Source organism: Lepisma saccharinum, chromosome 5 (assembly GCF_977018435.1).
Source record: "Lepisma saccharinum chromosome 5, izLepSacc3.1, whole genome shotgun sequence".
Lineage (NCBI taxonomy): Eukaryota > Metazoa > Arthropoda > Insecta > Zygentoma > Lepismatidae > Lepisma > Lepisma saccharinum.
Genome location: NC_139233.1, coordinates 308,533 through 333,653, shown reverse-complemented (window position 1 = coordinate 333,653; position 25,121 = coordinate 308,533). Strand labels below are relative to the sequence as shown.

The following is a 25,121-nucleotide window of genomic DNA, read 5'->3' as shown; positions in this document are numbered from 1 at the left end:
ATTATACATATCAGTGTCATTCCACAACTTTCGAATCTTTATCAGATTATATCATGATCAAAGTTCATTCAAGTCATAAAAGGCTTCTATATAACTTAAGCATCCAAGTTATTATCACATTGCCAAGTTTAATGCTTTAAAAGCAACAATTATTGTACAAATATATCCCCATTCCATAATGCTAAATTTGTACTTATCTTTGTTCCATCTTGAGCTCTTCACCAAGTCACAGACAACTAGTATCAGAGCTACTAGTTCAAGCCAGATTTTTTAGTATGTGCAATCTTCAATTGTTTTTGTTTTATATTTTTGTCCCTAAGTGCTTAACAGCTTGAATGTTTGTGTTGTAAATGTACATATTTGCTCTGTTTCAGCTATTTTACTATGTATATGACAATATACTTATCTATTGATCACAATTACCATTTTTTGAATGTTGATACAAAATACCAAGTATGACATCACAATGTACACTGAACAATTTTTAAAGAGTTGACCTTTGTATATAAACCTTGAAGCCAATGCAAATGTACACAATTTCAATAAATTTAATTATAAATTTGAATGTATCATATCTTTCTTGTCTGAAAGAACACATATGATTGAAGATATTTGTTTTTCATATTGCCAGTCAAAAATAATTGTTATGACTAAATTGTTATAAATATTGCACAAATGTGGAACTTTGAACTTAGCCTAACCTTTTTCAAATGTTGTTATGACAATATATTATTTTTATTGTCATACTGACTACGCTTCAACTAACTTATTATGTTCTTGATCATGCTCGCCCTTTTTTAACGTAATTAACTTGAATGCACATGCATATGGCCGAGAAAAAACTTGGAAATTCTAACAGCATTCAACTAAACACTATTAAGTTAACAAAAACTTTAAATTCCTATTCACTGCAATCAAGCTGGTGCATGAATTATAACAGCACCACCACCAGCATCAGAATTCCAGTCTTATTTTTGTATATTTCTTTGTCTACAGTAGAGGAAACCTGCAGAGTTATACTGTATTTGCTCATTGCATGTTTGTAATTACTTATTTTTGTAATGATTTTGTTTCAGTTGAACTTAGTAAATTTCAAGATAGTGTATTTAATAAGTACTGTTATCAAACAGTGTAATCAAGGGGTTTGATTGATTGAATAAAATTTGTTGGGTGGATTGCCACATATGGCCAATATACCCTTTGTCACTGTACACAACTAGCCAAATAGGGTTGTGTTGTGTGTCACGTGTGTGTGTTTATCTTGGTGTAAGATTGAAAACGTTCTGGGAAAAACACTAAAAATAACTATTATATCATTTTGCATCTACAAAAAGTGGTTATGCGAACCTTATAAATCCCCTTACCTAAACTTCAGAAATAAAAGTTTAAAACAAAGAGATGTAAGAAGCCCTTTGAGAAATGTTAAAAGTGCAAGCTGTTAAGGGACCTGCACAAGACAAACAACACATTAAAAAGTAAGAATTAACTAGAAGCTTCCTCACAAACAGTGGAAGAGACCAACTCTTCATAAAAAAGCTTACAATCCTAATATGTAGGGCTGGAAATGATTGGACCAGTCTTGATTAGCATAATATGAACTTTAAAGGAGCTTTTAATATACTTTTAACATAGTAAAAATGCAAATGTGTATCATGAACTTGATTCTTTTTGTTTGTAGGACGTAAGGGGTTTTCTTCATTCTTGTTAAAACGGGAAGATGAAGATGATGAAGCTGGAGACTGTGAAAATGTGAGGAAGATAAATGAGCAGCCACCAGCCAGGAAGGGAAAAGGAGATGCAAACAGGTACGCAGAACGGTCCATGTTTTAATTCCACTTTATGCTCTGATAAGCTAATCTGAATTGGACCTACCTTTTAAAATGGGACCCGAAGTAAGTGAGCAGCATATTGTAGTCTTTGGTGTTATGAAATCTCGATGGGGCCAGAACTAAAATGTAGCCAGTAAAAATTAACATAGTTTTGTGGTGTGATTAATTTCAGTTAACACAAGCTGTAATTGAATTGACAAGCATTTATTCGCCTTCTTTTCTAGTGCAAACTAAGGCTGTGGAGTATTTTCTTCCACTTAGCTATGTTTGCACCTATTTACAGAGAACAATGTGCCAGAAAAGTTTGGTACCAATTGGAGAACTGATGAACAGCATATTTCCTAAATGTAAAACATGGTCCACCAGTCTCAACACACTTTCTCAAATGTTTCAACAGAATTCTTTTCAAATTGTGAGAATGGTTATCCTCTTCTGGAGATGATCCTGTCCCTTATTTTCACAGCATGCACCTCAGATGTCAAAATTCCCTTTATGGCAAAGTCTATGATGTTCAAGTCAGGTGATCTTGTTGCTCATCCCACACAAGTTCTTCTCCCAACCCAGCATCTGGAAAACATTTAATGAAAAAACAATACTGCGATTGCTTACAGACTTTGTGACCACCCTGTGGGTGTGAGAGAGTGAGAGATTTGATTTTTGCTTTGAGTCCATTTTATGCTCAGATAATCTAACTGGGACTGGACCTACAGTTTGAAGTGGGATCCAGACCACTGTGTGGGTCTCCCCGATGGCACAGAGGTAGCGTCGTCACCTTGCAATCAAGGGGTCCCGGGTTCGAGACTCGGTGGAGGCACAAGTGGTTCGGATCCCACTTTAAACTGTAGGTCCAGTCCCGATTGGCCTTACTGTGCGTAAAGTGGACTTAAAACAACATATCAACCAATCGGACCACTGTGTTCCTCCATTGGATATCAGACCCATTGATGACATTATCACCATGCTATGAGGGAGAGAGAGATAAAAAGGCATCACATAAAAGGGGAAAAAAATAATATCCAATAATAATTAAAAAAAAAAAGATTAAATGCAAATACATGTCTATACTACAGGTTTCAATTACACAAATGCTGATTCATGTACACTTTTCTGATTGTCATTGTAACATAGTGGTTCAGATCCCAATTTAAACTATAGGTCCATTCCTGATTAGCCTGATTATTGTGTGCTTAATAACACTGAAACTCTGATTGCTAGATGGTGTAATAAGAGAATTTGTTCCCCTTCTGATGATGTTGTTGAGTTGCTGTTTTAAGCACTTTATGCACATTAAGGTTAATCGGAACTGGACCTGCAGTTTAAAGTGGGATCCGAACCACTATGTGCCTCCACCGGGTATCGAACCTGGGACCCCTTGATTACAAGGCGACAACGCTCAAGGATGCCCTGTTCCCCTTCTGACTATACTTTTTATTATGACTATAAAATATGGAAATTTCTTTCTTTCATGTTGTTGTTGTCCATGGTACAATTAAAGAACTCTGACATTCCAGTTCTTCTTATTACCCTGTGTTCCTATCATTCATTGTTTCATGTTTGCATCTTTAATGCTTTATGTGAATAAAGCTTCATTACAGACGTATGCAGGATGGAAATATGTGGATCAACATTTTAACAAATGGCAAGTAAGAAGTTTGCCAGTGATTGTTCTAAATCAACCTCGTGCAAATTAGAACTGGACTTACAGTTAACCCCTTAAGTGTAAAATTTGTTGAAGAAGTCACTACTGGAAAATGTAGGTTTTTTCGTCAAATTCAGTATATGCCCTCCGCATTCTGCAGCTGTAGTGCAGAAGGCATTGATATGGTTTGTTAATTTTGGCCATATGTAATGTTTTATTTGTTTTCTGTTAACTTCACAGAAATCTGTTTAATTTATTTATTTTCTGTAATATTGTGGTTTGTGTTATCAAATTTATAGTTTCTGGACTTATGTGTAATTAAAAGTGGCATCAGAAGTGGAAGTAATTTCCGGTTTATAAATATTTGTAGAACTGTCCAATCTTTTATTGATTCCATTGCCAGGACAACAGTGCGCAAAAAGGAAAAGTAACTTGAGTTGCGTGAGATGTTAATTTTGTGAAAAAACTGTTATACAGAAAAATCCACAGCTTAATTGAAATGTGTTTGTATTTGTGAATATCGTTGTGTTATTATGCAGTGATAGTTTAAAGGTAAATGGTATTATTAAACTTGTAAAATGGCAAGAAGCTATTTCTTTTCCTAATTGTACGTCCTGAGAATGCTCAGTGTAGCATAACGTTAAAGAGAGTCTCATAACTCCGCCTCACAGGGAGATTGAATATCTACTGTGATGTAATAATCTAGTGGCAAACACCCGAAAGGAACATCACAGCATATACGTGTATATACGATTTATGTTTGTTTCAACTATATTTGATTTATAGTCACACAGACGTTTGGTGAGCTATAGTAGAAAGAAAAATTGTAGCAAGAGAGGAAAAAATGAAAAAGAAGAAGACTAAACTAATTTTTCCCTTCTTCTTTCTTTTCATCTTCTTCTTTTTTCTTTTTCCTCTCTTGCTACTATTTTTTGTTTCTACTACAGCTAGAACTATCTCAGCAAACGTCTGTGTGCCTTTATATGCCACAGTAAATCGAATATAGTTGAAACAAACATAAAGTGTATATATACACCTTCCGCACTACAGCAACACAATGCGGAGGGCGTATATATACACCATCCACACTTAAGGGGTTAAAGTGGGATTGGAGCAATTAAAATGCACCTCCAATGAGAATAGCTTGATTTCAAGGTGGCAACAGTAATCACTCTCTGCGCTGTGTAGTCTCAGGCATCAGACTTTGGGCTGCAGCTACGGGACGGGACGTGTGCAGGTTCGAGTCTCCTGGAGGAAGTGTAACAATTTTTCTCCTGAGATTTCGGCCTTTTGGAATGAGGCCGGCAGTCGGTAGGTAAGGCCTGGCCCTCACAGGCTGTTGAGCCGCATGTTTTAATATTATCCACTACACTGTTGATGTGGGCAGGAAATGAGAAAATGCTGTATCTTTGTTATTTACAGTCCTCACAAAAAGTTTGGAATATTGTTGTATTAGGCAATAAGTGATAGTACGATGGCATATGTCGGCGAAAAGACGAAAACGTCCACCAGACAGATACTATGCGTTGTTGCATTCCAAGGCCGTGTCTATCACCTATTGTCTAATATAACAATATTCCAAACTTTCTGTGAGGACTGTATATTACCTTTTGGTCACTTTCGCGGCGATGAGGATGAGTCAGATCTAAATCCACCAATTAATGTGCTCCACCACCAAGCCGGCACAATTATGGATACATCCAGAAAAGTTACTAGTAATAAACGTTACGTTCTTGTTAGTTAAAAGGTCTTGATTTATTTTTAAAGATGAGTTGAAAACATTGTAATTTGATGATTAATGGAAAATCAACCATTTCCTTTGCCAATTGCCAGGTATGCTCTCCAGTTCTTTCGTGAAACCCCAGAGGAACGAAAAGAAAATAAGGAATTAGCTCGCTTTGGTATTGTTCCTGTACAGGAATCCGAACTGGAAGTGAAGAGTGAAGATTGGTTTACTCCAGAACTGGACTTTCCCACACGACCACCATGGAATGTCCGCACATCCCGAGAGCAACTTGATGCACAAGAGCACAAATACTTTAGGGTAAGGCATTTTTCTGACTCTTGTGTGTTTCGCAACCTTTTTATTTTGTTTAGCTTATACCACTCATCCTTGTTAAAGCAGTCTGGAAGATGACCACAGGGAAACTGTGTGAATCTTCATGTAAGCCAATTAATGTGAGGCATACAAAAATAAATATGTTGCATTTACTTCTTAACCGCAATATGTTCCATTGTCATTTCACCCAGTTTCTTGATTATAAATTTTAACAATTCTTAATGAACATAAGTTATATCATAATTAATTATCATTTGAATCTGAATTCATTTTACAAAATTTTATCTGTAGCATTTATAACTTCCAAAGTAGCCAATCGATATAACTTACGGTTTTATTAAAGTTATGTTATTGTCATTATACACACAATGCATTTTTAATTTTATTGGTTACATATAAATTGCTATAATGACAATTCTTGTATTTTTTTTTTATTTTGTTGACAGACAGATGGATAGATCAATCAGAGTAATATCAGCACCTGGCATTGCTTCAGTTCACAAAATTATACGAGGGCCATTTTTCTTGTAGTGGCAACATGTATGAGCAAGAGACATGAATTCCTTCAATGTAATCTCCTGCTGCTGTGTGAAAACGTTTCCAAACATCTGGCAGTCGTTGGATGCCATTGATGGATCCCGTTCATGCCTGCCAGTGTGGGCAGAGACTGCCCTGTGGCCGAAATGATGCTCAGGATGTCTGGAAAGCGTTTCCCCCTCAGCGGTTCCTTCATCTTGGGGAAAAAATCAAAGTTGCAGATACTCATGTCAGGAGAACAAGGTGGGTGCTCCAACACCTCCCAATCCCGTTGTTGCAGTATGTTCTGCACCACTTGTGCTGTATGGCATCTTGCGTTATCATGGAGAATGATGTGTCCTGATTGCAGGAGATGTGGTCTTTTGCACGTAAGAGCAGGGTGCAAATGGTCACAAACGTAACTGACGTAATAGTCTGCATTCACTGTAACACCTTGTCGAACACTATGTGCAAGGATAACCCCTTCATGGTCATGTGCCACAATCACCACCACCTTCAAATTTGCCGGTTCCTGTCTGCCTTTTTTTGACGTGGTGAAGCTGGAAAATGCCACTCATTCGACTGCCGCTTCAATTCCAGCTCGTAAGATCTGGCCCACGTCTCGTCAGTGGCAATAATGTGAGCAAGGAATGCATTACCTTCCAATCACCAAGGTGCATGCGTGCGCATTCCCGTCTGTGGCATTGCTCAACATCCATCAGGTTATGCGGTACCCATTTTGCCGATACCTTACGCAGACCGAGGTCCCGAGTTAGCATCTGCTATACAGAGGATGGTGAAATCTTCAGTTCATTTGCTAATTCACTACATGTCCAACGCAAATTATTCTCTAGCAATCTGCGAAGTGCATCAAGGTGGTGTGGATCTGTTGCTGTGCGAGGATTCCTGCCACCATGTTCTTTCGCAGCTCATTCGCGACCACTTTCAAATGCCTTGGCCCATCTGGATACTGTTCGATACAGTAAAGCGTGGTCCCCACATGCCTTGCGTAACCCCTTGTGAATTCGCCGTGCAACCTGAAATTTGATGAATATTCGCTGTTCTTCACATGTGAACATTGTTCAGGGCGGTATTATACACACACACTTCACTTTAACGTCTTCTACCACACAACAGTACTATTCAGCACCAAACACCTACACACGATCTGTAGTAAAAGACTAAACAAGACCTGATCGTCTTTTGTCCCAGCGACAACTGACATGCATATACCAACAATGTTGCCACTACAAGAAAAATGGCCCTCGTATATTTGGAATTGTATTAGTATCCAAGCAGATAGCAGATAGTTCAATTGTTCACACGAACAAAGAAATGAGCCCACTGAACAGGAAAGCTTTCTAGAATTAATCTGATACTTTATATATTTATGGATACACCAAATTACATGAAGAGTTTTTCTCGGTATATCAAATTAGGTGATTTCCAGATATGCTTCAGAGCTTTCGAGAGCTAATGAACAACGTTGCAAAGAACACGCTAGCTACATCAAGAATTTTCATCCCAAGAAATCAGGGTTAGCAGAACATACCATCTAGGAGGACCATAGAATTGACTTCACTGCCAACAAGATCATCAATAAGTCATCCAATTATTGAGACCGAATCATCAAAGAATCCACGGGAAAAGGAAAACATTGTTACTTACCTGACCCATCTTTACCTCCGCACACAAGCGTTCGGTGCATTCCGTACTCGGCTCTGATTTGTCTAGGGGTGTCTTTCTTTGTATGACAATGCACGTGGGTTGCAACAAGTCAACATAATTTTATAATTAACTACAAAATAACAAGGGACAACGGATAACCTTTACGAAACCTTATTGTTATAGGGAATAACTTACCTTGTCCAGCAAGGGTCCCGGGTTCGAATCCCGGTCGGGCTTGGTTGTTTGTGAATGTCCATCATCAATTTCATCACTCATCCCCATCTTCGCAAATTAGCCAAGAGGCACAAAACGCGAAGTAAAATAAACTAAATCAATCAAAAACCTTGTCCAGCAACTGTGAAATTAAAAACAAATTTTGGGGATTTTCTAAAGTTTAATGAACGTAATTTTTAAATATATACAAGGCGTATCTGAACGTTTATTTCTCTAATTATCGGGCCAAAACTTTAATTTTGATGTTGAAAATATCTAATGTTGTACCTGGATGCTTTACATTTTATCAATTACATCAGGAGTTCGTGCTTGTCACAAGGTAGACTCACGTTACTCCAAGAAACGTGTTAACAGGCGCAAAGTCACCCAACGTGTACATTTTACAACACTCCACGGTGACAAGGCAGTTTCCAATCGGGGAAACAGCATGGTAGTCGGACCTGCACCTGTAATGGATTTTAGATTTTTATTGTTTTTTAACCACACACCTTTTACCAATCCTATATCCTGTACCTATGGAGAGTTTGAAGTGGTTATGATTTATATATAACCCAAACGTGAGCAGCCTGAGGAAGGGAGCAGTTGCATCCCGAAACATCGCAGGAGTTACCTAGATACTCGCAAATCGTAAGTTATAAATACCAGGTAACCAAGAAAGTTCATGCGGGTTTAGTACAAAGAAGAAAAGGTCCAAAACAAATGAGTTTACCTTATATTTATTCTGCAAAATATCCACCATCTGCTTCTTCAACCTTCTCCCATCTTTGTACAAACCTGTAGATGCCATGTTTGAAAAAGTCTTTGTGTAGGGCCGCAAAAAACTGCACCACCGCGTTTTCAACCTCCTCGCGAGTTTGGAAATGTCGATTGCGCATATGGTTGTCCATAGACAAAAAAAAGATGGTAGTCTGATGGAGCGATATCGGGTGAATACGCTGGATGTGGCAGAAGTTCCCAGGCGAGAGAAGAAATCACCTCCAGGGTCATCTTTGCTGTATGCGGTTTAGCGTTGTCTTGGTGGATAAGAACACGCTTCCTATTCACTAATGCAGGTTGTTTTTTTGCAAGCTGTTCGGCCACTCTTTGCAATTGCGTGGAGTACACCTCTTTGTTGATGGTTTTACCACTTTCCAAGAACTCATAATGCACAATCCCAGCCGTAGTCCACCAGACACACAGCAGCACCTTCCGCTGATGAAGAGCAGGTTTTGCAGTTAAAGGTATGGTGTGATTTGACGATAGCCAATGGTATGAGCATTTCTTGTTATCGTACATTACCCACTTTTCATCACACGTCAAAATGCGGCCCAAAATTGGACAGTTGTTGTTCCTAGTGAGCAAGGAAGCGCAAATGTTCAGTCGTTGGAGATGGTTCGCAGCAGTCAGCTCCTGCGGGACCCACTTACTCAGTTTCCATGATTTGCCAAGCTCATGCAAGTGCACACGAATTGTTTCAGCACTTATCGCAAATCGTTGAGCAAGTTCTTGACACGTTTGACTTGAATCCTCTTCAATTGCTGCCTTCAGTTGGTCCACATCGAGAGATTTCGGTCTGCCTGATCGAGGTTTGTCTGCCAGTGTCTCATCGCCACTCGAGAAGGTCTGAAACCACTTTTACGCTGTCCGTTCACTAATTGTACGTTCTCCAAATGCTGCACATATTTTTCTTGCTGCTTCCGCTCCTTTTGTGCCCAACTTGTACTCATACAGTAAACACACCCTGATTACTGCATTCGACACAGCCATGGTTCACCGCGAATACTTGCTCCCGAACTATCGACTGCGAGCTGTTATCTACGTTAGCCGACGTGCCAAGGAATGAGCTTTCCGCCAATCACACATACATGTACCCCTGGCGGCTGAACTGCGTACTACCCCACGAATACTACGGGCAGTTGTAAAAACCGCATGAACTTTCTTGGTGACCTGGTTTATATATATTATGGTAGGTAAACTATGAAATTTTGTCCCCCTCCCCCCAAAATTCCTATGATCCCCCCTGTAGGCACCCCTCACTAGGCCATTATACGAGGGTTATTTTTTAAGTAAGGTCCGTTTTGCAATAAAAACGAAGTAAGTAAATGTTTTTCTAAAACACATTAATTTTCTGAATTTACATACACTTCTCTATTTTTCTACATGATTTCCTTGCCCGGTTTAAACATTTATCGTGACGAACTATGAGTTTTTGGATACCCTCCTCATAGAACTCTGCCGCCTGTGATGATAGCCAGTTACGGTCATTTTCACTTCTTCATCAGTGTCTAAACGCTTGTTGCCCAGGAAGGTCTTCAGATAGTGGAAGAGGTGGTAGTCGCTAGGTGCAAGGTCAGGTCTGTACTGTTTGGCAGATGATCGAATACCTCCCAGCCAAAAAAATAGATCAGATCTTGAGTTTGAGCCGCAGCATGTGGCCTTGCATCATCAAGAATCAGTAATTCAGTATGACACCGACTGACAGCATTCCATGCCGTTTGTTCTGGATAGCTCGACGAACCTTTCTTAGGGTCTCACAGTGGGAAGCTCGGTTAATTGTTGTTCCTTGCGGCAAAAAGTCCACTAACAAAACACCCCGTCTGTCCCAAAACACAGTTGCCATTATCTTGTGCTTTGAAAGTGTCTGTTTTGCTTTCACTTAGACCGGCGATGATGTGTTGACCATCCGCCATACAGTCCAGACCTTGCACCTATCGACTACAACCTCTTCTGCCATCTGAAGACCTTCCTCGGCAGCAAACGTTTAGACACTGTTGAAGAAGTGAAAACGACCATGAGTAACTGGCTATCATCACATGTGGCAGAGTTCTATGAGGAGGGTATCCCAAAACTCATAGTTCGTTACAATAAATGTTTAAACCGGGAAGGAAATTATGTAGAAAAATAGAGAAGTGTATGTAAATTCAGAAAATAAAAACATTTACTTACTTCATTTTTATTGCAAAATGGACCTTACTTAAAAAATAGCCCTCGTAATAAAGAATAGCAGAACTTCTCTTTCAAGGAAAAAAGGTAGTGTGTTTATTAATACGAGTATTAGATAGCCATTAATATTTGTTACTATAATTAAATACTGTTTCATTATATTTCAGGAATATGTTTCAGAGCTACAGAGAAAAGTTGATCGGAAGGAAATGAGCTACTTTGAGTTGAACCTCGAAACGTGGCGTCAGCTATGGAGAGTGCTTGAGATGTCAGACATAGTCTTGATTATTGTGGATATTCGTTTTGCGGTGAGTTGTTATAATCAAGGAGTTTGCTTAAATTTTAGTTAATAACTGACCATTGCACTAAAATTGACCCTTAGTTGCACCAAATTTATCTTTTACTTTATTTCTTGCACCTGTCCACAGTAGTGGTACGTGCATCTACAGGAGGATGTAACCTCGGACCCCATGATTACAATTGAAGGGCTCAGGTGTAATACATGGTAAGTGACATTTTGGTAATTTTTGAGTTCATTAAGGAAAAAAGGTTATTAGAAGCTATACTGTAGATAAATTGTTTTCATGTTGTGTTTACCAATTTTACAAGGCTTCACCAAGCCCAATGTAAATTGTATGACATGGCAATTTCGCTTGAAAATTAAAAGATGGCACATTTTAATTTGTAACTGAAAATGTCACTTACCCTGTTTTACACCAGAGCCCTTCAATTTATAGCATTACCACTATGTTATCGGAGAGACCTAAAACATACGTTATTTATTGTGTTTTCTTTAAGCAACAAATTGTTTCTTTCTAGGCACTCATGTTCCCTCCATCTTTGTATCATCACGTGACACAGGTGATGAAGAAAGACATGATATTGGTCCTGAATAAGATAGATCTTGCTCCAGCACCCCTGATTGTTGCATGGAAGGATTATTTCCAGTCCAAGTATCCTGAGTTGCACATCTTAACTTTCACATCATATCCAGGATACAACCTGCGTGGTTCCCAGTCTTCTTCTGAGGGTGAGTTGTTTGTTTTCACCTAGAGTGGCTGAGGGAGGGACAGGGTTTGGATAGATTGGGAGAAATTTAAGATGGTGGCAATAAATCTTAGGTTTTAACCTTTAGATATCTGATGGCTGGTGATGCAGCCACATGATGTATGGCCTAGATGGTCGATTAAGGGGCGAGCACCACGTGACAAATTAACATACTATTTCTCCAATCCAAAGATATTTAGTTTTTTAGTGTATAAACATATCATGATCTGACATACTTGAGTTACAAAACAAAATGTTAATTGGTAAATTCATTAAATTAGTCACACACACACAAAATGTACTATGTTGAATTTTCATTGAAAAATGCTTGTTCGACCAGGACTCGAACCTAGATCTCAGGCATACTATGCCATTGCTCTATCACTGAGCTACCAAGCTGGTCTGGTTTCGCCTGATTTTTTGCTGCTGCTGTTTTACTGTGTGGAGTCGTCTCTACTGGTGATACTGCAATGGGATCTGTTTCCTTTGAAACACTGTAGACATCAGCGGTAGCACTAGCAGAGACAATTGCACACAGGTACAACAGCAGCAGCAAAAGATCAGGTGAAGCCAGGCTGGCTTGGTAGCTCAGTGGTAGAGAAATGGCATGGTATACCAGAGACCTGGGTCCGAGTCCTGATCTAACCTGCATTTTTCACTGAAAATTCGACGTGGTACGTCTTCTGTGTGTGCCCAATTTAATGAAAATGTTAATTGCTGGTATTTTTAACAAGTGCTTTCTAAAATTATTTTTTTAAATAAAATATGCTGTGTTATTAAAAACATAAAATGTGAATGTGTGATTATTTTTCAACCAGTGCTTTTTTCTTATGTTTTACTTATGCAATATTGGCAAAAATGTAAAAGATGTTTGCAATGCATTCACTGTTTTTCAAACACAATTTCTTATGTAGACATTGCATTTGAATTTTTTTGTAAATGATGTAAAATGCTATTTTATATCAATTTGGTGTATCAGTTATTATTAGCACTCTCTCTTTTAATGTGAGTGAGCCTGGGTTCAATCCCCAGAGGGAGCTCCAAGAATGTTGGTGTTGCCTCTGCGTCCTGAGCAATAGCAGCAGACTCCAGAGTTGAAAGCCAGAAAACATGGCGTGGGACTCGTTGACTAACTACGCATCTCAATCTGCCTGGTGGGCGTTGACCCTGAAGGGTTCTTGCATCACAAAGTTGTTGTTTTATAGTATTAGTAGTTTTATATTTGTACTTAATTGATCTTGGTAAAAGTTTCCCATCGGTTCATCCTTGTGATATTTTTCTAATGCAATATTCCAGGTCTTCAGATCCGCCGTCGCAAAGGGAGACTGAGGATGGCTGCTGAAGGGGCAAAGAAGCTGTTGGAAGCCTGCGAGGACATAGTGAAAGGACAAGGTGAGTCCAGATTGCACGTGGAGAAATTTCAGGATTCCCTTTGCAAAATACGTTATACAATACACATAGAAGAATTAATGTCTGATTGAAAAACTGTATGTTCAGAGGTGTTTCTGGATTGTTTTACAGAAGATTCGGTTATAATTCTTTTCAGTTCAGGATCAGCATTTATGTATCTTTCTAGAAATATTGAAATGCTATTGAAATGATACTAGATATAGGACAGATTAATTGATAGAGCCACATAGTATTTATGGTGAATAAAAGAAGATTCCGGTACAAAAACTTGGCACATTTCGTGATGAATAGCAGTATATGAAATGGCATTTCAGTGTTAAAAGGGTGAATAAAAACTTAAATTTGATTTAAAAACTATGCTTATTGCACATAATTAACATTTCATTTCTAATAGCACATTTATATACTTTTCAGGGTATTAAGTTTATTCCTGTGTAAAGGAGTCAGTTTTTGCTTCTCAGATATTTACAGCAGAATTAATCAATTTTCTGTGATTTTCATAACTTACTGGATAATTCAAACCTCAGAACCCTAAGTTTCATGTTTATGGGTTCATTTCGTGACAGAACCTGGTAACAAAATACAACTCGCACCTTTCAAAAACGAAAAATTAACACTGCAATGTGTACACTCCCTTGGCATTAGCAATGGGTACAGCCGACAGGAACTCCTCCACCTCCTAGACACTACCAAAAGAAAAATGAACCAGCCACACCCCCAGAAAAAAAAGGATAAAAGAAAAATGGATTGGCCTCCCCCGACATCCTGAAAATTCAAAAAGTTTTAACCAAGCAAAGTTTCAAGATAGCTGACCAACCCCCTCCTTCCATGGCCTCCCACCTAACCCATTTCAAACAATATTACACCAACCCCAATGCAAGAAGTGGCATCTACCTGCACTTGTAAAAGTAAGTATGTAGGTATGACTAAGCGCCGACTTGATGATAGGCTCAAGGAGCATGATGCTGACCACCAACTTGAGAGGAGAAGAACAAGCCTTTCCTGCCACCTTATAGACGAAAACCAAAACATAGACTCTGCCAAAATAGCCATGCAAGCAAAATCCACCTTGGAAAGGTTCTCAAAAGGAACCTATGCAATAGTGACCACTGCTGCTGACCTCAACACTAACACTGGGGCCCTCAATAACACCTGGTTTTCCGCTATCAGGAATACATACCCACCCAACTTGTTCCCCCCGCACGACAAGAAACCAAGCACGGCATTAAGCATTCACAAAAAAGCCCGCCTGCGCATGCGAACAAATGCCTTTCCGCGGATGCAGACGACGAGACCAAGAACCGACACCTACAGTGCCAAAACCCTGATATGTGGCAAAAGAAGGAAGCACTACACCATCACCGGAATGGCAGAAAGTGAAGGGACCATGTCAACTAGCGCCACCACGAGCACAAGCAGAAGAAGAAAGAACCTTGCCGCCCGCAGCCAGACATTACATGCCTGACAAAGCCACCAGAAGGGTGGCGAAATCGATCGCGAAAAAATTTGCGTGGAAAAATAAAAAGTAAGCTTGTCAGAGTAAATTGCGTAACTCCATATATCCGCCAAACAGATATCTTTAGATACAATGTGACTACACTGTATTATTTCACGTTTTTTGTCAAACATGAAATATGCGTGCTCCTGTCAGTATTGGACAATTTTAAGACTGTCAGCTTGTGAACTTTGATTTGATTTGGATAATTATTATACATTTACATAAAAATCATTTTTTTAAATGTTTTATTTCCAAATCAAACTTCACAATATGAAAACTATGGGAACACAGACAATAGTGTAAGTAGGCTGTAATTTAGTATATTTTGCTGTTTTGTTTCAGTCAAGGTATTAATTCATATATCCAAGTTTTATAAAATAAATGTCTAAAAATGCAGTTTCTGTATCTTAGGCCAAACACATTATAGTCATCTGGTTACACGTATAAAAATAAAAGGGATGAATGATCAGCAACATTCCTAGTTTTATTTATACTAGATCAGCAGATTATCCCTTATTGGTGTCAGTAAGCTTTATATTGATACTTATCAGTGCTAGAAAAAAGTTTACATTATTTCTTTCTTGTTATATATCGATACCATCATTGTCAAAGTTATGAAGAAAATTGGTAGGGTCAGATATGCATCAATAAGAATAAGAAATTAAAAATGTGTGAAAGTTGCATGGTGTGAAAATTCATACTTTGTATTCTCTCTCTTGCAGTTGATTTGTCATCGTGGCAGAAGAAGATTGCAGACGAGATGGAAATGGAGTATGATGATGAAGGCATTGAAATAGAAGAAACCATAGAAGTAAGAATACAGCATTGTGTGGAGAAACTTTTGCTTTTCTATTTCCTGCATACGAGAAACCAATTCTTTGCAACTGATGAGTGGTTGTTGATGCATGATGAATTGCTTGGACTTTTAGCCATTGTAGTTTTCCTTGTAGACCCACATTTGAGAGACAAAAACGGAATGAGTATCTGAAACATTGGTGTAAAATAAAGCAACTACAGTGATTAAGAAGCCCAGTCAATGTATCAGGAGAAATCAAATATAAAACAAATCTTAATGTTTTGCCTTATCAGTAGAGTATTGGTAAATAAAGAAGCAAAATTTCGGTACAAAAACAGTAAATTTCAGATTCAATAGCAGTAAAGAAAATAAAATTTCGCTGTTATAGTGATGAAAAAGTGGTATATAAAATGACATTTTGGTTTTAAAAACGTGAGTATAATCCTAAATTTGATTTTAAAACTGCACTTACTACACAAAATAAACATAGCCCTTCTAATAGCACATTTATGTTGTTACCAGAATATTAAGTTTATTCCTGTATAAAGTGAACAATTTTTGCTTCTCATATTTACAGCAGAATTAATAAATTTTCAATGAATTGCATAACTCACATGATAATTCTGACTTCAGAAAGTGCCACATCAATAAATAAACTCTAAATTTCGTGTTTAAGAGTCAATATCGCATTTTGCAGTTCATTTCGCATTATTTCGTGACAAAACAGGGTAGGAAAATGCACCTCACACCTTTCAGAAGAGAAAAATTAACATTACAATGTGTTATTTCACATTTTGTGTTTTCATCAAAAACGAAATATGCATGCCTCTACTTATCACCAATCTCATGGCAAAGAAAAGGTTATGTCCACTGACGAAGCTGTAAGGGTAGGTGGATGGGTGAGTTCATGTTGTTATTGCTGTGATATTTAATAGAAGCAGCAATGTTTTGTGTGTTAAAATGTGATAATATAGCTCCTACAAAATAAGATATGCCATATTGGCTTAATCTCATTGACTGCTGTTTGAAGAAAGTCTGGACAGGGATTAAGAGGAAAGTGATTAACAATGACACCTTGTTAGCAAGGAGTAGAGGGTTTGACTCTTTATGGAGGCATGTTGATATAGGCCTTGATTAGCATAACTGAGAATAAAGTTGACTTTAAACAACCTGTTCATCTCAATGCAGGAGATGAGGGAAATTCTTTTTTTTTTTTACCAGACCTTCATCCGATTAATGAAAAATAGCAATTAAAATTTCACATATTTTAAAAATTTGTACAGGAACCTTTAAGCTTGCATGTACTTCTCTTCTTCAAAAGATGCATCCCTGGTTCGAATCCTGGCCTGGGCATGGATATTTGTGAGTGTCCATTCACGAATTTCATCATATCATCACTCATCCCCATCTTTGCAAATTAGCCAAAAGTGGTACAAAAAGTGAAGTAAAATAAAGCAAATCAAATCACAAATCAAAAGATGCAAATTGTACACGAACTGCTTCACATATTTCCTCGTTTTCCTTGGCTCATGTCAGTCATTCCGGATAGACTAGCTAACATGTGAATTTGTTCTAAGTAAAATGCCATTTTTTCTGTAATTGGAAGTCGTAGCAATACATGTCAAAGTTTTTTTTACCATAATATTGTTCACTAAAATGTTCTGAACAATTATTGTTTTAAGCTTTATAAGGCACGAGGCACGAACAACAGAATATTTTTAGAATTTGTGAAAAATAAGCATCTCACTGTTTCGTTATTTTCACACTTCGCAACACCTCATTTCAATGCAACATTAACGGCAACATCCACAATCATAGTAGTTAGAAATAAAGGAAGAGTAGAAACAACAAAAGGGTTTGACCTTTCGAAGAGTAAACGTGTTTCTTTCTGTATGGAGTAAAAAACTCACCTGGTTCTTATCCACCTTATCCATTCTCCCACGCCAGTTGCAAAAGAAAGCGTGGCCCGGTCACTTCCCTTCTAGTAGTCTTGCCACGAGGCTGGCCTCATCTTGTCCATTACAGGCATGTGTACCCATAAGATGATACTTCCCTGTATGAATCACGCAGGATTATATGGGACCAGCTGAGGTCCTCTAAGAGGTGCCTCACTGCATTCAAAGATCGAGTATCAGGCAGGGTGGCAGTAATTATCGTAAGACGTAGAATTTTAGTTTTCGTGTATTAAGTGTTGTTTAATGAATTTATAACTAATAAAATAATCCGTAATAGACATATATTATGGTAGGCCCAGCCTCCGTGCCTCGTATGAGACTTCGTCATTGGTTACTCCATTGGACAATAGGAAGATGGAACAGTGTACGGAAAATAAAAATGTATCTTATGTTGTAGTATTTTTATTTGTATGTTTCGTGCTTGCTGCTGTAAAGTTGTAATGGTTGATGTTGATGATTTACTTGTGCCATATTTTGTTTCAAGTCCATGTATGTTCAGATAGGCTAATCGGGACTGGACCTACTGGTCCCAGGTTCAAGTCTTGGTGTGGGTGGTCCTTTCTGAGTCTCATCATTCATCCTGTCTGTTGAACAAAGGCAATGCAAAATAAGAATAATACATTTTTTGTTTTCAAATATCATCTGACTAGTTAATAATAAAAGCAAAATAATTATTGAAACATTTGGTTATAATTAAAGTGATGGTGTTGAGAGTGGTACAGCACGGGCTGTAATGAGAGTAGCAGTCTAAAAACTTCGTAGATATGCTAATGAAGCAATGCGCTTGCGGAAAAAAAAGAAGTAAGTTCCAATTCTCGCCACCAGGGTAAAAAATGGCACTGTAAGCAGTCAAAACGTGGAATTTTCCGTAACTCTGACGTTCTGACGTCAAAGTCGGTGGCATTGCCTAACCATTGTGTGAGCTCCCTAGTTGTTGCTGGTGATGCTTGTTGCTTTTTTTCCCTTTCGTGATGTGAATGTTCGCTGAACATTAAAAAGTTTGAATTTGTCCATGTAAAAATCAATGGCTATTGCGAAGAAAGACCGTGCACTGCTAGTGAAGTTGTTTTACCAGAATGGGAGCAATAACAACGCTGCACTGCGGAAATTTCGCCAACAGAAAGGGCTGAGAAGAGAGCCCATGTCAATTAATGGGCTGAGGAAGATGATGAGGAAATGCGAGGAAACAGGTGAATTGGGTGTTGCACCAGGGAGAGGAAGGCGGCCCATCCCCATGGAAGTTGTGGACGAAGTTGCTGTAGCTGTAGCTGACCGTGCATCACATGCCTCAACTTCTGCAATCAGTGCTAGAGCTGTGGCACGTGAATTGTCACTCCCCTGGTCAACAGTTCGCAAGGTTTTGCGGTGCATTTTACACTGGTATCCCTACAAGATTCAAACTGTGCACCAATTGAAACCCTAAGATATTCCACAACGCCGTGAGTTTGCCCATTGGTTTTTGGCACGCATGGAAGTGGATGACATGTGGCCAGGGAATATTCTGTGGACTGACGAGGCACATTTTATTCTGGATGGTGCAGTGAATACTCAGAACTGTCGCATATGGGATTCCACTCGTCCTCATGTTGTGCAGGAACAACCATTGCACTCAGTTTACGTGACTAGTTGGTGTGGGTTCACTAGCTCCTTCATTCTTGGTCCGTTTTTCTTTGAGGAGATGACACCTCGAGAGCCTGTTAGGTGTACAGTGACATCTGCACGTTATAGGGACCTCCTTGTGCAACACGTGATTCCAGCTTTGCAAGAACGGAACTGTGAACACACCACCATTTTCATGCAAGATGGGGCAACACCACATGTCGCTCGCCAAGTGAAAGATTTGCTGCGATAAACCTTCACTAATGACTGCATCATCTCTAGGCAGTTTCCAGATGTATGGCCTTCCAGATCCCCCGACCTTAATCCATGTGACTTCTGGCTGTGGGGATATTTAAAAGATCGTGTCTATCAGGGACATGTCAGGTCTCTGCCTGATCTGAAGGCTAGCATACAACGACATGTATCTCAGATTTCACCAGACATGCTGCGAGCAACCGTCGACCATGCTGTGTTAAGAATGCAGCATGTTGCTGAATTGGGAGGCCATATTGAACAGTTCTTGTAACCATAGTTTCTAATAAACATGCCAGAACCATTGTTCTCATGGGTTTGATCTTTCCTGCCTTTTTCCTGTAACTATACCACGTTTTGACTGCTTACAGTGCCATTTTTTACCCTGGTGGCAAGAATTGGAACTTTTTTTGTGCATAATTTGCGAGCGCATTGCTTCATTAGCATATCTACGAAGTTTCAGACTACTACTCTCATTACAGCCCGTGCTGTACCACTCTGAACACCGTCAGTTTAATTATAACCACCTTGTACTTTAAGGTGGTTTAAAAAAAAATCATGGCATAATCATATCTTCAGATTTAATATAAGCTTGGTAGCAGCATTGGCTGAAACCTTTCTTTTCGCAACTTTCTATCTTCAAAAGCTAGGTGCGTAGGGTATAGGGTACTCAGAAGCTAGGTGCGTAGGGTATAGGGTACTCAGGGTTCCTACTCACCTGGAAAACAGGGAATTTGGCATGTCGGAATTTTGCAGATTGTCTGGAATTTACGTACATTTTGGAGTCTGCAAGAGAAAAAGTTGCAAAATGTACAAGCAGTTCACTTCCACTTCTGGATTCGGTTCTTGTGATTCCACTACCAAAAAAGATTTAGTTTAGAAACCTGTTTCTTTCGTTGTTATGATTCTCAGTCTTGTGCAAAATTATGGTTCCTTCGAATTTCTATAATAAATTTTCACTTTTATAATACTAGATATTAGAAAGAATATCAAAGTAAAACTTGCAGTCCAGATATCTGATTGATAACTAAAGTACATTGACAATATGATCTTAATTATCGGAAAGGTTGGTGAAGATAAGGTTATTGTCTATTATTTTATAATCTTAGTCTTGTTGGCATTTCCTATAGAATTCCTATATGCAACAAAAATCCTCCAGATGCTGCTTCTTCTTCTTCCTCTTGCCTCATAGCATTGGGGACTCCAGATGCTTTTAAATGTAAGCAAGAAAGCAGCATTTTGTACGACACTATAAATCCACCAGAATATGAAAAATTGGGTATGGTTTATGAACTGTTTTGGTTGTTTTTATATTGTGGAGATTTCTTATGGTGAAGAAATATACCTCTGTTACCTTAGCCTGAAGGCTAGATGCACGTGATTGTCACCCAATACATTTGATGCAGATTGTAATTTTACATTTTACTCTTCGAATTTTCACGTGTTCTTGTGTGTAGAATGAAATTTGTTAAAAAAAAAAAAAAAAAAAAAAAAAAGTTGTGAATGTGAATATTCATGATTAACAGATTATATATTTAATTGAAAACCACAAGGTTCAAAAGTGGCCTCCCCGATGGTGCAGTCCTAACGTTATCGCCTTGCAGGCAAGGGGTCCTGGGTTCGATTCCCGGTGGAGGCACATAGTGGTTCGGATCCCACTTTAAACTGTAGGTCCAGTCCCAATTAGCCTTACTGTGCACAAAGTGGACTTAAAACACCAAACCAAACAAGGTTCAAAAGCAAAAATCATGATGATAAGCATGTCTGGAAAATTTTCATAGGAAAACCTGGAAATATCAGGGAATTTCATAATCAAAAAATCGTAGCAACTCTGGCTACTGTATATTCTACTATCTGCTATTTTATCTGATGTGTCTGTGTCAAAGGTTAACAGCTTCCAAGTTTTGGAAACGAACGGGAGTTTTATTGTTTCGGCCGAGGAGTGGAATGTACGGTAGGCACTATGATTGAATATTGTCCATCTTTTCTTGTGTAATATAAATATCTGTATCATCAAACGTAGTATGGAGTGTGTAGTAAGGGATGATTTCAGTAGCAGCCAATTAACACTTGAAGTGATATTTTAAAAGATATAGAAAATGTAGTATTTGTGTGATATTTCTAAACTTTATGTAATTTAATGACCACCCTCCTCCCCCTCCCCCCATCACACACATAACTTACCTACATTTAACATTGTTAACCTTTTGAAAAATGGAATTGATTTACAAAGCCTGCCCTGATAACTGGTGAGCCCCCCCCCCCCCCTGGAGATCAATTCTGGCTACGGGCCAGGATATGAACTATAAGTGTTGTCCATTTGGTCAAAGCACTTGTTCACATATTTAAAAATACATAATTATTTGCTACAACAGTAACTAACTAACTCTCTAGCCTTATTAAACCCGAAGGTTAATAGCTGCAGCAACACAAGCCTTCCACCTGTTCCTATCCTGGGCAAGATCAATCTAATATTTTCCTTCCTTACCGGTTTCCTTTAGGTCCATCTCTCCATCTTTGCCTTGGCCTTCCTACAAGTTTCCCAACAAGAATCCTGTAAACTCTTTTCTTTCCTCTCCCATTCGTGTCACATTACACTGGTCGACTTGGGTTTCGATGTCTCTCAGATGACTTGTTTCTGAATAATTTCAGCATGCTGATTCCAAAAATGAAAGCAATTTTTTCCCATCATGTCAGAATTTTTCACAATTTCACAATCAAATTATGATATTTGCCATTACAGTACATTTATTACGTAACACAACAAAAGGGAAATTTAGGTTGGTTCCAAATCTTTAAGTGATTCTGGAAGTATTTTCAATGCTGATCACGGAAATGACATCCATTTTTTCCTATCATGTCAGGACTTTTCACAATTTCACAATCAAATGTGTAGTTCTATTATTTCCTCAATAGATGGGTCTGTTTTGATGGTGGTAAAATATTGATTTTCGGTTTGTTTTGAGGGTGGTAAAATATTGATTTCCTACAATACAAATTCTCCAATTTTGAACCATAAATGCATGTAAAATTGTATGTTTAATCCCCTTCACATGACATATTAGCATGAAAATTGTATTGACTTTGGTTACATAGTCTTATTTTAGAAATCCTTCATGAAAATTTCCTTCACCCCCTTCCTTCCTTCCAATCCTGAATGTCATAATATGGTGGGTTGATTGAACTTAGTGATTTGGAGAAAAATCGTGACCTAGGGAGAAATCCTGATGTGATGGGTAGAAATTTATGTAATTCCGTGATCAGCATTCAAAATACTTCCAGATTCGCATATTGGTTTGTAAACAACCAAAATTTTCCTTGCTTAAAATTATTTTGTTGCGTTTTGTAATAGGTGCAATGGAATGGCGAATATGAGAATTTTGATTATGAAATTGTGAAAAATCCTGACGTGATGGGGAAAAAATGGATTTCATTTTTGGAATTAGTATTCAAAATACTCCCAGAAACGCCTATTAATTTGAAAACATCTGAACTTTTTCTCTAAATGTCGACCAGTGTTATTCTAATAATACAACAGGTGTTTTATGAAAGGAAATACTTGAAAACTATTATCTCCTGTATATTGCAACTATAAAAATGTACTATAGCTAGTGTTACAGTAAGTTAAAGCAATCGATTACATCATGCCATGAAGGCACATGGGAGAATGTGATCAACATCATGCTCCTGCCAGCTGCCATCCATACTGCCCAAGTACCTATTTATTAGAGGCAGCTTCATCCAGGGCCAAGGTCGATAAGATTCTGCATTGAGATCACTCATCCTAGGAAATGAAACACTGTCTCCAACCTAGCAGTTGGACATAGTAATACCAACTGGACCACCGTGGCGTGTTAAAACAATGTAAAGTGGCTGGGAATTTATTTCAAAATTCACAGAAAAGTCGTTTTTTTTTTAAAAAAAATGAATTTGAACCTGGTATATATCCAAGTAGTAATTTAATGTGAAATAATGATTCCTTTTTCTTTGTTGTTGTTGTATTTAACTTGAAATATGCTTGAATTTATTTGTGATGTTAATTTCAGATGAAGAAAGTGGATACAAGTTACATCGAGCATGAACGATACAAAGATGGAACTCTGACAATTGGATGTGTTGGACAACCTAATGTTGGGAAGTCATCTCTGATGAATGCACTTATGGGGAAAAAGGTAAGTAGTTTTTTAATTGCTGAAAGTACTGAATTCTGAAATTTACTGAATGTTACAGTGTGTAATATACTGTATTTATGTGTGTATAATGCACACTCTGGTTTTTGATGGGAAATCAATTGTATTTCATATATAATGCACAGTACAATTCATGTTCAAGAAATGACTTTGTTAGTTGTAGGTCGTAAAGCTGTTGCTATGACAATCAAGATGAAGTGACATCATACCTATTCAATGAGTCACCTGTTGCAACGTGGACCAAGAGGATAATGTTGTCTTGTGAATACAAGGAGTCACCAACTCATGCCACCTTCCCCCTCTCCCTCCATTGTGTTTAGCATCCCAAAATTGTAAGCAAGTGCCAAGGCATTTGGTCTTTCTTGTCCCATTGCATTTCTTAAGCAGGTTTTAATACGCTTCAATGTGCTGAAACATCGTTCAGATTCAGCTGTTGCCACTGGAGTTATTAAAACTATGTTTGTCATTTTTACTGTTTCTGAAAAGGTACCCTCTAAATGATTTTAAATAAAAAATTAATGCAATCTACCGATAGTTTGTTTTTCAACTCTTCATTTGTTTTTCAACTCTTCACTACAATAAAGAACACGAAGTTACCTCTTCTATGAAGGGATAATAAATCTGGGAAGATGCCTCTGTTTAAAGATTGTTCTCTTTCATTATGTCCTCGTAGAGCAAGTTCATGTCGACCACAGAATTTTAAGCAATCGATAATTCTATTTAATGTATGCCTATTTTTCCGGACAAATTCATTGTGTCTTGTAATTGACAGCCTATGTCCTTCATCAATTTGTGTTCAAACATCAACCCTGCCAAACTCACTCAAACATAGCGAATGAAAGCCACCAAAACACTACAGAACATCACGCGAGATCGAACGCGACGCAACGGAATTAGCCCCGAATGAGGACTCAAATCCATTGCACTCTCCCCTTCTCTCTCTGCTAGCATGTGACCTTCACTGTAGCGTAGGTGGGTGTAGGCCACGCGTTCCTTTGCAATGTGCCCCGGAAAACGATAATTGACATCAATACCGCTAGGAGCGCTGTTGTATCCATTGCAACAGACGATGAATTTACGTGGGTAAAAATCGCCTTTTAAAAGACTGTGTGATAGTTATGCGTTATGGTGATTGATAATTACGTGAATACGTCCATTTTTCTTTAGGGGCTAAGCCCCGGACACTGGTACCGTCTCAGTCCTAATACTTGTAACCTGTGTGCCATGAGTTATTTCGTGTTCTGGATATCGTTTGATAAGAATCAAGTTTGTCCATTTGACTGTTGATGCCCAAAATTCAGCATTTATATCTTGATTAAATTCTGTTGTGCACAGAGCTTGTTGACTTTTCTTCCTTTCCATTCCAGGTAGTCAGTGTATCAAGGACACCAGGTCACACGAAGCATTTCCAGACCATTTACCTAACTAAAGAAGTTCGATTGTGTGACTGTCCAGGTCTAGTTTTTCCTTCTAAGGTCCCAAAACCTCTACAGGTAACTTATTTATA

General features: G+C 38.3%; 1 protein-coding gene across 1 annotated transcript in view; it reads left to right on the top strand.

Moving 5' to 3' along the window:
• Ns4 (Nucleostemin 4) overlaps positions 1-25,121 on the top strand; it is a 52,891-nt gene that overhangs the window by 20,413 nt on the left and 7,357 nt on the right. The window contains exons 3-10 of the mRNA XM_083121949.1: positions 1,679-1,805; positions 5,302-5,512; positions 11,035-11,175; positions 11,687-11,897; positions 13,211-13,306; positions 15,545-15,633; positions 23,471-23,596; positions 24,982-25,107. Of these exons, the coding sequence (XP_082978075.1) occupies positions 1,679-1,805; positions 5,302-5,512; positions 11,035-11,175; positions 11,687-11,897; positions 13,211-13,306; positions 15,545-15,633; positions 23,471-23,596; positions 24,982-25,107 (1,127 nt within the window). The remainder of the gene's footprint in view (positions 1-1,678; positions 1,806-5,301; positions 5,513-11,034; positions 11,176-11,686; positions 11,898-13,210; positions 13,307-15,544; positions 15,634-23,470; positions 23,597-24,981; positions 25,108-25,121) is intronic.